Here is a 14,715-nt window from a genome sequence, read left to right on the forward strand (position 1 = left end):
GTTATCACGTAAACATCTCGATCGTAAACCTACTTTACAAACAACCAAGTTTTTTATTATTATTATGGAATGGTTTAATTTAATGTAATGTTGGAAGACAGGTTTCTTACACTGATAAGGACATTTATGGAAAATTTTAATGATATAAGTCAATAGATAAAAGTTAAATCGCTTATTGGTATTTATTTGACATGATTTGAGAAAAAAAGCAACTACATTTTTTCTTCTCACTTTTCCATGTAGAAACTTCCGTTCCGTGGTAAAAATATTCCATCTCTTATGACGAATGACGAACCATAGAATGTCATGTTTGAATTTCTATAAGAAAAAGGATTATATTCCGTCTAAAATAGTAATTGTTAAAGCATTTCCGTTATCAATATTATTATTAAATCGGGGATCGGCTATCTCTATCCGAAACCGGGTGATTTCACGAAGCACATAAAGCAACGGCAATACAAGTACCATTACGAGTAGCTATGCGGATATATCCGAGCCATTGAGTCATTGGTAACGCGTGTCGGTCGGCTGCCGAGTAGGTATACCTACTCGGCAGCCGCGATACACGCGACATGCGCTACACAGACCAAAAAGTTTGAGACGATGTAATAAAAGTTTCACTTTAAAAATACAATTTTAACACTACCATTTTTCCAGGTCTCGCATCAGTATACCCAGAGCCGAAGAATTTAGCAAAGCACGTCGAGAATCAAATGTACAATTATTACTACGAGAGCTCTATGCCCGTGGTCTGGGATTGGAAGCCCGAAGAGAAATTCAACGTAAGACCAATACAACCGGTGCCCAAAAATATCTAGATCTTATCCAAAATGACTAGATTGTTTCGCGTTTAAAGTTAATAGATCTTTTACTAAATTGGTGGTAGCACAAGAGAGTTGTACCGCAATGTGTAAGTGTGTTTAGAGTATTTTTTGGGAGATTTAATGACAAATTCCTTGTATACAATAGTTAATTTATTTAGCACAGTGCATTTGTCTATTTTTTTCGAAAATATCTAGAGGTATTGTTCGTTGAATGTGAAGCTTAATTGTCATTATAATATTGAATTGTTATATTTTCAAGCCGCAGTCTGGTGGTCAGATTGGCAAAAGACAATAACTCCCAATTTCTAGAAAGAATATTTACCAATAAATTTTATAATATAAATATATTAACAGTTAATAACATACTATAATATATTATGTTATTAACTCGTTAAAATTAACTATTTGTAAATTTAAATTCAATAAAGTAGAACAACTAGATCGTTAAATTTTAAAGTAATATGTGTACATGTTTATTCTTTTCACTATACTTGCGTGTACAACGAGTTTCTAATGTGTTTAAATGTACCAAGTCTTCACAAAATTACGAAAATTAATATAATTAACGTTATGGTGTATTAGGATGCCTGCTGTATGACTAGATAAATTATTATTGGTAAAGAATTCAATGTTCCGCACCTCCTATGAGGTATTATTAATTATTATTATTCTATGTCCATTTTTAACATTATACATAAAGTATTACCTCTATAACGTAGACTATTTCAAAGTATAATCGTATTATAATCTATTTGACAGCTAAATAAAAAGTTAAATTTTTAGATGCCCAATCGGATACAGCTAAAAATATTGTAATATGATGCATTTATTTATAGTCTGTAAAAACGTTTAGAGTCGTGCTAGCGTTAAAAGCCCAGTTTAAGATTGTTCAACGTATAGTAAATAAGTATTATAAAAGATAGATTTCATACTGAAAATTTAGTTCCGAAAGCTGTTTGAGCGGGCACTTAAGAATTGACTGTATAACGTATTCACAAATTAATTATTATTACCTATATGTAGTGTTAGCTGTCACGTCGTATAATATATGAATGTGTTTGTAGTGTAGCTTCATATGACAATGTTCAAATTGATGTTAGTATTAAAATTGTGGCCTTGTTTACGCTTCTTCTCGAAAATTCATAATTTTCTTGCACTATCTATTTATACGTATATTAATCATATTTTTGTGTGATTTCGCTGATTTCTTGATATTTTCTTATTGCAAACGAAGGTTGTATCCCCCGATGAAACTGTATTTCCTTGCGGTTGTTGCTTTTACATTTTTGTGTATGATTTTTAAGTTTGCTAAACTTAACCGGTATTTATACGAGTATTATCATTTGACTTTTATTATTTTTATTTATTTTATTTTAAGTATAAATGTTTTTAATAAAGCTAAGGTTTCGTATTATATGTGTATAAACAGCTCATCATAATATGTTTAAATGAATGTATTTAATGTCTAGTCACCGCAGCATTATTTTAAATTATATCGTCTATGTATGATATTCTTTCTATTAAATCTAAGAAAATATACCAGTTATAAAGAGATTAAATCGATTCTCATGCAAAATTTCCACTCAAAGAGTGAAAAATTGTGAACCTACCTCAATAATTGATGTGAGGCGACAATCATGACTAAAATCTTTCTATATGTTTCGACTCGGAATCATTTTAGTATTGTGTTCAGTATTTAAAGAAATAGTGAGACGAATATATTCGCAGAGCGAAAGAGATAGCGATATTAGGAACCGAAATAACTCAATATTATAGTAATTTATCTTTCTTAGTACAAACATTTTTATGTTTTGGTAAATCTTCTTGTTATTAAGAAGTTGTTTTAAATTTCTTGATAATTAGATTTTTCAGTATCTTTATTTGTAACGATATAACCATCATGAGCCATTACTTTTATTATTTGAGTTAATAACATAAATAATAAATCTTAAGGAATCTTGCCTCTCGCTTTAGTAGCGGTCAGTCTAGAAAGTTAAAAAGGGACAGAGATGTACAATCAAATCCGTAATATTTAAATCGAGTTCAAGAAAACAACACTTATTAATTCACGCACTTATCAGTTCAATGTAATGTTATTCCGGTTCCTAATAAACGTCTTAATAAGTTATTTATATTAGAGCTTGTATCTAAAGATACGTGGTGATTATGTTGCTGTGACGATGTAGAAATACGGTTTAACTAACCAGGGTTGTTACAGTCTTAAATCAGTTAAATATCCAGTGTGTGAAAGGGATGGCGCTAGACGATCTATATAGCTTGTCTTTTTCCCACGCTGTATGTAATACTGCTTTATGACGTTATTGTAACACCCAAAGTGTTTTGTTTAAATGTTTAACTAATGTTTTGTGTCGCAATTTATCCTGTATTCGTTTTGTTACCAGGGTTTTTACTTAAGTGCAGTTAGGTCAATTAACATTAGCTCCTCTCCAATGTAACTTGTTTGGAATGAAAGACGTTATTGTATGTTCGTAGTAAATTGTTAAAACGATTATGAATGGATGTTACTAATTAAATATGTTCGAAACGTATACGTTGTGTTATTTTTTTATCCTTTTATTGCAGATTTGTTTTAGTATAAAATAATTATGTATAATTGATTTGGCAGTACCACGAAATTGGAAAATAAGTTCCTTACGATTCGCAATAGCTATCTATGCAACTCGCAGGGTACTGTATAAATATAAATTGAATCTATGAAATCCTATCTGATAAGAAAAATAAATCAATAAATAAGAACATACCTAAATTTATTATGACAGTCAAACGTGCCTACACCATAGAAATCTAAATAACAAGACACTAGAAGTCGTAAGCGTGCGTGACCTTGTCGCCACTCAGGTGATTTTCACATCACCAGTGCATTCGTCACTGTTCAGTTGCTCTGGAGACGTATGAGTGTATACATGGTGTGTTTCAGCAATTCCCATTGCAGAAATTCTTCCACAAGTTGTAATTATACTTATAAAGGAATAATATTTCATCGGAAAAGATTTTTTTTTAGAAATAATGCCGTTTTTCCTTAAAATTATAGAATATTAAAGTACCTATTACGAGTGTCACCATAGTAATCGAAATAACAATGAATGACACAGTCGACCATTCTTATTATCACGTTTGTTCGTATTGGAGCAAAAAGTCTCATATACTTAGGGATGTTATTCTAAAATAAACCGTAAATTCGTGCGTTAGGATACATATTCAAAAGCTTAATTTAATAGTTAAGTTAGTTTTCACTAAAATCAAGCTGTCCAATAAAAGGCATAGTTTACTTGTGTGTACTGTTTAGCTTTCGGTTTGAATGTGTTGATTTTGGCGACAGCGGTTTTCATACGAATTATGACATTATAGCACTTCTATGTGTCTTGTTATTTAGATTTCTATGGCCTACACTCACCACTTAACTATTAAAAGGACACTTAACTATTAACATTCAACAACTTCACATAACAGTGGTCAAGCACCACTGATAGCGAAGATGTGGTAAAGGTAGAGAATGCTTCGCTAGAATACAGATGACACCACACCACGATGACACATTCTATATAGAAAAAATACGTGGAACCTTGTCACGTTAACGGAAAAACGAACGAAAATTTTCTCATGCTTTTCTATTCTTCTATTTTTTTTCTATAATTTACAGTCGTATAAAATCAATTAAATTATAATGAGGCTTTGAGGTGGTAAGTATCTTTCTTGTATCTTTACCCGACTGATTTAGAAAAAAGGCTATATTCATTTTAATTTATAATATACGTGAATACTTTTTATTTCGTTCTATTGTGACAGAAAAGAGGAAAACTACGCATCAATGTCGTTCTTTGTCGTATAGCTATTTTGAGTTGTGCTTTTATTTATTATTTATTTAAAATGATTTTGAAACGGTATATATTGTAAGTATATCACCATTATAATATCAGCACAATTTGTCGTGTTTTTTTAAATAGGCACTTTAGGAGGTCGCAGCAGAATTTTTTTTAGGTTTGAAACGTTTCGTCACAAAATCATTACTTATTATAAATAATTCATTATTTTTTAACAAATTATCTAGGAAAGGAAATGTGGTATTTATGTAGAATAAATACACATTTCTATATACAGTTTTATTTAGCCTTTAATTTCAAAACTTTTCTAAGGTAATTAAGCATTGGTTGATTAGACTACCTGTTCATAAACACTCGTTAACTTTATGACAATTCAAATGCGTTATTTTAAGTAAAAAAAAAAACAAGATATAAATAAAATTAATACTGTTTATAAATAAATTTAATAAGTTTTATGAATTATTAACATCCAACCAACAAGACGTTTTCCAGTTCATTGAACCGCACAGAACGAAACAAAACAATCGCGTCTCTACTGACGAAATTCCAATGTGCCGATTTCATACAAACTCGTTATTTTGAAGAGGTATCCATTTGCCCTAACATGGTGAGAGGAATTGATCATTTGCGGGACCCGAGACTCAATAAGGTTACTATTGACTCAAACTATTGACTGTCTTATTTTATTAGAGCGCTCTACGCGATTGAAACGTCAGCGTTCGGTTAATTACGATGGTCTTGTGTGAGAAAATGGAGCTTTTTAATTTAGAGCTATAACTAATTTATCATAACTTTTGTAAAGCGGAAGTAAATTTAAAATGTAAATAGTGAAACTGAGATGAGTGTGAATTTTCCTTTATCTAGGTAGTTATACTCTACATTTTTTTTTTTCAATTTTCCAAATACATGTAACATATTGTTTGTTTTAACATTGAAATAAGCGTGAATTTCAATTAGGTATATTATATTTTCTTGATATCTACTCTGCATTAATTAGTTAAGTTATATTCATTTCATGCAATAAATACTCCATAGTCTTCCAAGAGAATTGTAACATTTTAAGTAATTCTAACAATGTTAAAGGGCCTCGCCTTCACTTTACAAGAACGACAGGCACTTGGCATTATTGGATTATTAGCTCCACTTTACAAAACGCAACAAGAACAGTTAAATATTTGCCGCGTCTCTTTGGATAGATACAAGAACGATCTGAATAAATACTTGTACTTGGTGGAGCTGCATGTAAGTAATTAAATTGTGATAGTACAATATCAAATTACCTACCTACCTATTTTATTTATTTCATAATATAATATTATTATAACCTTATGATATTTTCAATAAATGTCGCAATACAGGATAGCATATCGGTTTTTCTACAAATACTCAAAAATATTGTTCTTATATGGAAGCTAGGGTTAGGTACATACTTGATTTACAGGTAGAGTCATTACTAATTCAATTTTTTACAAAATTAAATTCTTAGTCCACTGTGCGAAGTTAAGAAAAAGTTTTTTGGGAGCACGCCCGACATTCATAGATATATTTCTTTAGGACACAAATGAGAAATTATTCTTCAGCCTGATATCGACTGACGTTGAAAAATATTTGCCGATCGTGTACACCCCGACCGTCGGCTTGGCGTGCCAAAAGTTCGGTCTAGTTTACAAGAGGGCTAGAGGACTCTTCATAACTATAAACGACAAGGGCCACGTGTTGAACATTTTGAAAAATTGGTAAGGGAAATTGACTGTATAACATGTGGTATAACAGAATATATGTGAGTATTTTTGTGAGATTTGTAAAGTTGTTTGTAAAGTGAACTTTTACAAAATCTGTGATAAAAGTGAAGATAATGTTATTGTATAAATTTTATATGTTCCTTAAAATGTTGCCCATAAGTTTTTACAGATTCGCTGTTAGAGTCTGATCTTATGTTATTTCTTTTCTGCTCTATTTTTCTACAAACGAAGATTATTAATACTTCCATTTTTATTTACATCTATGCGAGAAAGTTTGATAGTAATTTGATACTAACAGATAGTATTTTTTCTTCATTAATTATAATCGTAGGCCAGAACATGACATACGAGCGATAGTTTTCACGGATGGCGAAAGGATCCTTGGTCTCGGGGATTTGGGTGCTTATGGTATGGGTATACCAATTGGTAAGCTGGCGCTGTATACCGCTCTAGCTGGGATAAAACCACACCAATGTCTGCCAGTAACCCTGGATGTGGGCACTGACAATCAGGTATTTCATTATGTTTATATTATCTAATCTCTCTAATAATCTATAATATAAAAATGAATCGCAAAATGTGTTGGTAAGCGTATAACTCGAGAACGGGTGGACCGATTTCGTTAATTCTTTTTTTATTATATTCCTTGAAGTAGGAGGATGGTTCTTACGTAGAGAAAACGTAAATATGTACCACGGGCGAAGCCGGGGTGGACTGCTAGTTATTAATATATTCAGGAATGTTTATATGTAAGATCAGACTACGACCGAAAAGAGAGAAGCAGCTAAATGTTAAAATATTTTGTTTAAGGGATGGATATGTGTGGCTACTAACTTTAAAAAATTGTGAAATTTAAAAAAAAAACGCGCTAGAGCAGATATAGAGTAAAGCATAAATTATAAATTTATAATTGCTATCGTTATACTCCAATTGGTTTAATAACCCATTATGATAATTATTTTGCATAATATAATAAAATACCAAGATTTTAAATGTACGAATTTGAAATTAAGCTAGATAGCGAAGTATACGCGGGCGCCTTCATGCATTTAAATCGCCCGAAAGAGACGAAGGAATTCCATCATGGACCGGGTTATATAAAACGAAATAAGTTACGCAAACGTATAAATTTTATTATCTAATTGTTATGAATTTATTTTACTCACTTTAGGAAGTTGTTTTAAGTGTTATTCAGATTGAATATAAAAATGTTCAATACAGATTGGAGACGTTTATAATACTGATATTTCTCTGTTCTATATAAAACTAGCCACTCCGTGCGGTTTCACCCCCGTGGCTCCTCTCCTGTTAGTCGTAGCGTGATGTTATATAGCCTATAGCCCTCCTCGATAAATGAGCTATCTAACACCGAAAGAATTTTTCAAATCGGACCAGTAGTTCCCGAGATTAGCGCGTTCAAACAAACAAACAAACAAACAAACAAACAAACTCTTCAGCTTTATAATATTAGTATAGAATAGATGTAGCCTATAGGTACATGCGTGATCTTATGTGAAACAATAATGATGGCAACAGACATCGCCAATAAATGTGTGGCATCAATGAGATCTTTATGATTTTGTGCTATAAATGTATAACCTAGAAAAGAAACATTCAGTTCTCTATTTTCATTAGTTGTTAGTATTAAAAGTACTACTACCAAAAATGTGTCTACTACTGCTTCGTTAGACGTTATCCGAGCAAACGAGCCCATTCACGCCGCAGGGTGCTATTCGCCGACAAAAACTCGATTAGTTGACAAACTGTGGTCTAGACTTTGGGACTTTTTCCACGCTCGTTGCGGTTACAATTTATGATAATACGATATCACGAAGCGGCAGTTTTTGTGGTCTACAGCGAGCGATTTATAAAGTTTAATTTGTGAGTGTAGGTTACGATCGTGACATGAAAAAAGGCAACGTAATATTTTCAAACAAAGTTACTTGGGTTCTGCTCTACTGAATTATTTCGTTTTTAACAAAATTATATTTGTGTTGCTTTCATGTATGATTTCAGACGTAGGTATGATAATTAACTACCAGTTTATAGTCTTTAATGTAGCCTCAGTTAACTATACGGGGATTTTGTCTGAATATCAGGTTCTTATTGCACCAGGTACCTACATGGCTAATGGCATATGCATTACCTACTCACATAAGATGATGTCATTTTTACTGACTCACGTGTTTCTAAAATGATATAAGGATAACTAATTCCATACAGAAATAGTAAATGTCGTTTTTGAATAACTTTTAGGAACTTTTAGAGGATCCTCTATACATTGGGCTGCGGCAAAAAAGAGTACGTGGAAAGGATTATGATGAATTTGTGGCTGAATTCATGGAGGCCTGCATCAAGAGATATGGCGCTAACATTCTTTTACAAGTAAAATTATTTTCCTCCCAATATAATAAGTTTTTATGATGGTTATAGATTTGCTCTACATATATAATTATGACAGTTATTTCAATCTTTAGTCAAAGATTACAAGCTTTATAAAGCAAAATTCTAAGCCAATTGAAGGTTCAAGTTATATTCTTGGTTTTAGTTTGAAGATTTCGCTTTAGGCAACGCAACACGACTCTTAAACAAGTACCGGGATATATATTGTACGTTCAATGACGATATACAAGGCACTGCGAGTGTTGCTGTCGCCGGCTTGATGACAACAGAGAGGATCACTAAGAAAAAGCTAGCTGAATACACGTTCATGTTCTTGGGCGCTGGTTCTGTGAGTAAACCTATAGATAGTATTAGTCTTTGCACTAGCAAGTAACTATACTTCATCTGTAAATCTGTTACTACTTTATTGCCTACTTATACTTCGCTTTGATTAGGGATTTTGTTTCGATAATATTAGTGATATTCAATATTAATTAAATTTTTAATTTAAGTATTTAATTTTCGTAAATAAAAATATTTCAGAAGTTCAATAACCGAACGTCTGCTTTTTATTTAAATAAGCAACGGTTATATCTAATGAAAAATAAGCGCTACATCTACAATCGTTTCAATAACGTTTATTGCTTTAAGCATAAAACTTCATACCTTTAGTGTGCCAATTGAATTCTCGAATAGCTATCGTAATTATTTAATTGTGCTCCACAATACCCGAGCTCTGGTATCCGTAGTGATTATACACACGAGCTGATTAGTGCCTAATATGTTCTAAACTAATGCTTATGCCATTGTTATTAGTCCATTAATATTATACTATGTATTATAGCAGTGTTAGGAATACAGTCGAATAGCATTTGACTTGATTATAACGAGTTTATCGTAGTTAGTCTCAATTTATAATTGGTCTATTTGAATTACAATTATTCTGACGAGTTCCAAACTATTTACTAACGTATGGGAAAATTCGTTAGGACTAATCAAATCGATAGTAGGTACTTAGTCAATGACTACGTGTGTTACCTCACTGGCATTTTGGAATGGTGGGCGGTAGCAATCATAAAAATAACCTTTACCTACCTACACATATTATGATAGAAGTATTTTCATTTAAATTCATTCTGTAGTCTTTAAAAAAATCCACACTAATTATTTATTGCTCTCCATATCAATTTTCAATGAAGATAATAAATCGTAAGATTTATGAATTACATAATATGTGCACATCTTGAACATGGAATTTAATTAAGACTTGACTATTTGATTCTAGTACTAATATTTTAATACTATAGATAATAACGTTTTACATCATGTTTGAACATATCCTATCACATAACCTTAATCCAAACCCAAAGTACTCTTCTTTCATTTCCCCAGGCCGCAACTGGCATAGCCAATTTAACCGTAGCGGCCATGGTAGAACAAGGGTTGTCAGAGAACGACGCCCGCAATCGCGTCTACATGTTCGACATTGAGGGTCTCCTTAGCACCAAGCGGCAAGGCGGTATCCCGGAACATTGCAAACACTTTGGCAAAGACGTGGAGCCGTCGAAGGACTTCGAGCAGTGCGTGCAGACGTTGAAACCGACGTGCCTCATTGGTGAGATTTATTTTTAAAGTGACAATAATTATGTTCGGCAGACGTAGATATAACATATGCATTATGCAATCTATAGGAAAAATCTATAGTAGTTAGGAAGTTTTTTTAGTATAGCGAATTGACTATTGTCTTCTTTGCCGGCACTTTACAGGATTTAAGTAAAATTTTACAGGATTTTTTAAATATATTTTTGTTTAAGAATAGGCAAATTGAAAATGTAGAGCTTTTTAATAGAGTTCTTGTAATTGAAAATTATTTATTTCCCAGGATGTTCAACAGTAAGAGGTGCATTTAATGAGAAAATCCTCAAGCAGATGGCCCAGAATGCAGAAAGGCCCGTCATATTTGCCCTTTCGAATCCTACCAGTAAGGCAGAGTGTACGCCCCAGGAAGCTTATAACCACACAAATGTAAGAACACAGACATTATTGAACTGCTTCTTATGTTGTTTATTGTAGTAGAATATAACATATTTTTCAATGTATCACCCCTTTTGGAATACCTACAATATTAATGTAGTCTGCACTCATAAAATTATTAGCAAAATTTGTTATTTGGATCAATAGTTTCAAGGATTAGTACTTCCTACAAACAAAATCACAAATTTTGTTCTGTATAATATCACTATAACTCAAGCACGCTGCCCTTTTGCTTGCAACTTTATATTATTGCTATATACTGACTTTGCTTTATATTCTCACTCAGTCTTATTCTAATTATGTTAATTACGGACACATTTCTTCCACATGGTCTTTAATAACCCTCCTTTTGCTTATTTAGCTCTCAGAACTGTGAAAACCATTAAACATCTGCAAATAACCATCAAATGAAATTGCAAAAGCATGTATAGCTCATTTTAAGAACACATATTACCAACTCACATTACCATTAATTATTAATTTCTCACATACAATAATATTTTAATGTTATTAAATACAAATCTATGCTACTATTAAAAAGCTGAAGGGTTTGTTTGTTTGAACGCGCTAATCTCAGGAACTACTGGTCCGATTTGAAAAATTCTATCAGTGCTTAATAGCCCATTTATTGGGGAAGGCTGTAGGCTATAATATCATCACGCTAAGACCAATAGGAGCGGAGAAATGCGGGTAAAACCGCGGGGCATAGCTAGTATTTACCACATGTACCTATCATTGCAAAACCTATCAATAAATAAATATATAGATTTAGAACCATCTCTGAATATGCGAGATTTCGTTAAACGTATATTAGATTTTACTAGGAAATACGCCTAATATGATAAACATGTTTATCAAATCGTGATTTGTATGCGATACGCGTAAATCCCATTGCGTACTTGCATTAATGGTGACTGAGCTGAGGTAATGTATGTTATTTAGCTAAAATTTGATATTTGCTTTACTATTATTGAACTTTACATTAAATAACATGTTATACAAATACACATAGCAACTAATTAATATTATGTTCAAGTGTTTAATACCAAGAATATCAGAGTAACAAACGCAGGGGCATTGTTGTCACAGAGGTTGTACTAGGAACTATTTAGAAATCTGTTATCTACTCGCGACAAAGAGCTGACATATTATTGTAGGAACAATCATTGTACTACGCAGCATTAAATAGTCCGTGAAGTTACAACGCGTCCGTCGACTTATTGCCTAGCATGGTAGATCAGTTTTCCTAAACCTCTGATAATAACAAAATTACCTGATACCTGTTCCTTTAAACTTATGAAATAAAACAAGTATCTTATTCCAGCATATTATCGTTGCATATAGAAAAGTATTCCAGCATATTATCCTTGCATATAGAAAGGTAATACACATCTATTTCATTTTACTAGGTATCGTTTTTTATGGGCATGTTTTTGCGCTACTAATCTATCTTTTTAATAGGGGATCGAACCCAGCACTTCTTTATACATGCACTTAATAATTTAATTATCTTCTCTCAGGGCACATGTATTTATGCATCCGGGTCACCGTTTCCACCTGTGAAATATAAGGACAAAGAGTATCATACGGGACAAGGCAATAATTCGTACATTTTCCCCGGCCTTGCGTTGGGCATTATTGCAGTTCGTGCACGAATTATTCCCGAATATATGTTCTTAAGCGCAGCTCGAGTAAGTTTTTGTAACTTATTTGTCTCGAATTTGTTATCAACTAGCTGCGTAACATTGCATTTATTAAAATAATAAATTAAATCAGTAGAAGAGCTTAGTTTTCATTACATTCAAAGATTTGTTATTATAAAATTTATAACAAATAACTTTAAAATTACCATTTATAAAAGAAAATACAGCCAGTATGTGTGGTGTAAGAGATTTCATTAAATTTCAAAAATAGTGTGATGAATGTATTATTTTTCCATCAGACACTAGCCAATTTTGTGAGCGAATCAGACTTGGGGATCGGCCGTATTTACCCACCTCTTGCAGATATCAGAAAAGTTTCATATAGCATAGCACTGGAGATTTGCAACTTGGCGTATCAAAAAGGTGAATCTGTCAGCTTATATTTTCTTATAACAAGGTTGGCATTGTATGAATGTCTTCTCAATTTGGTTGGAATATGTTTGTATAAGGAGCTTTTTTTAGTATAAACTAGATTATCATACTTCATTTCAAAATGAGTATGAGTAAGCATAAATCGATGTAGAGGTTTTAATATTATAATTATTTAACAGTTATAAAATTATATCACTCATAATTGATAAAAAATTGAAGGAGCAATGTGTAATCTAATCTACATAATCATATCCACATAAGTTTGGGAACAATACCTTAAAATTGAATAGATTTAGTCCATCATAAAAAATAAGCATTAAAAATGTTAAAGCTCTCATTCATATTGCAGGAATTGCAACGGTACATCCGAAGCCGAATGACTTCAAGGCATTCTTAAATGATCATATATATGATTTGCAATACTACTCTCCTTTGCCGGCTTTTTATCCATACCCAAAACCGCCAGAAATCAAAGTTAAATCGGTTGAGGAAGTTTACAAAGGACTTGTGTAAGTTTCTCCCTATACTCTATAAATTTATTTTATGGTAGTATTATTACCCTAGTAGAGTATAATATTAGCAGAACAGTGACGTCATAAGGGTTCAAGAAATGAGCTCAAATGTCCTTAAAAGACCAGCAAAGTGCTTACACCACTAGTAACTATAACGCGAGAAATCATGGTCAGTACTGACCGCTATGTTTCCTAAGCTCGTTCAACCATATAGAAATAGAACTTAATGTAATCGCATTCGATGTGAGAGAGACCTATTTCTATTATACATGAACCCGCTCCTAAATCCTTTTTAAGGTTGAACACACGTCCGCCATTAACTGCTGTGGCTACTAATGCTTTTAACTGATTTAATTGTATTAAGTCCCTACTTGCATCAATAAATGTTGTGAAACATTTGTTAAATACAGTTGTAGTAAATTGTTAGTATGTACTTACCTATTTTCCCTTACATTGGTACCTACATGAATCACAGACTTTTAGTAAATATTTTTTCAGCGTAACCTACTAACATATAGTTCTAATGACGAATTGAAATTGTATCTACTTGATTTGCTAATAACTTCAATTTTCATTTACAGAAATGATCCAAAGCCCAAATAAATCGCGTAGGCGTAAGTGCAAACTGTGTACGAACAAAATAATGTAATAGAAGAAAAACCAAGACTTCAAAACACTACAATTAGTAGGTATATTTAACTTATATAAATTATAGTTTAATCATACACTAAAATTGGATAAATTGAGAAGGAAGATTATTTATATTCTAATTTGAATTTGAAATCGAAATATTGTGTTATAATGTATTTATCATATTTTCTAAGTTATATTTTAAATATTAGTTCAAAATAAAGATATTTAGTTATATGCTGTTGTTTTATTTCATATTTTTAAATGACTCTACATAAAGAATAAAATTTACTAAGTAGGTATGTACTTATATTTTTAATAGAAATTGATGTTATATTTAACTATTTACTCTTTATTTAACGTTTCCAAGACTTTATTGCGTGCCTAGTCTAGATTCAGATGACTTTCATTAAACACGACAAAAGAATACGAGACACATTCTTACTTATCGCCTGTAGGTGATAAGTAAAAATGTATAGAAATTAAAGACTTTTTTGACGGGGTCTCCCCGTGACCACGCTTGCTGTAAAGTGTTCGAAACGTCGGGAAAATAATAGAATGAATAAATCGCGTTTAAAATCCGTTAAAAAGTCTTTAATTTCTAAATGTATAATACTCGCGTGAAATCAAACACTAGAAAATACTAAGTAAAAATGTGTCTCGTATTCAACTTA

At 32.0% G+C, this 14,715-nt stretch overlaps 2 protein-coding genes across 2 annotated transcripts in view; both read left to right on the top strand.

Annotated features, from left to right (window-relative positions):
• Nucleotides 1–3,373, top strand: part of LOC149908539 (NADP-dependent malic enzyme-like) — a 36,508-nt gene extending 33,135 nt beyond the window's left edge. The window contains exon 13 of the mRNA XM_090102018.1: nt 658–3,373. Coding sequence (XP_089958144.1) covers nt 658–818 — 161 coding nt within the window. The 3' untranslated portion in view covers nt 819–3,373. The remainder of the gene's footprint in view (nt 1–657) is intronic.
• Nucleotides 3,374–4,320: 947 nt separating this feature from the next.
• On the top strand, nt 4,321–14,070 carry LOC149908541 (NADP-dependent malic enzyme-like). Its single transcript, XM_090102213.1, has 13 exons — nt 4,321–4,325; nt 5,159–5,315; nt 5,750–5,908; nt 6,221–6,402; nt 6,740–6,920; nt 8,665–8,793; nt 8,957–9,139; nt 10,183–10,405; nt 10,673–10,815; nt 12,345–12,515; nt 12,767–12,890; nt 13,249–13,408; nt 13,993–14,070. Exons 1-13 carry the CDS (start codon nt 4,321–4,323, stop codon nt 14,012–14,014), a joined length of 1,839 nt encoding a protein of 612 aa, XP_089958339.1. The 3' UTR covers nt 14,015–14,070.
• Nucleotides 14,071–14,715: the final 645 nt, after the last annotated feature.

Source organism: Colias eurytheme, chromosome 5 (genome assembly GCF_061535395.1).
Source record: "Colias eurytheme isolate Ceu_HAF_F1 chromosome 5, ilColEury1 Martin Lab GWU primary, whole genome shotgun sequence".
Taxonomy (NCBI): Eukaryota; Metazoa; Arthropoda; class Insecta; order Lepidoptera; family Pieridae; genus Colias; species Colias eurytheme.

Bases quoted from the DNA above. Each gene is read 5' to 3' on its own strand.
- LOC149908541 (XM_090102213.1), top strand. The intron at 5,316-5,749 runs GTTACTATTGAC...ACAATGTTAAAG, and splicing joins GGGACCCGAGACTCAATAAG to GGCCTCGCCTTCACTTTACA. The intron at 8,794-8,956 runs GTAAAATTATTT...TCTTGGTTTTAG, and splicing joins GCGCTAACATTCTTTTACAA to TTTGAAGATTTCGCTTTAGG.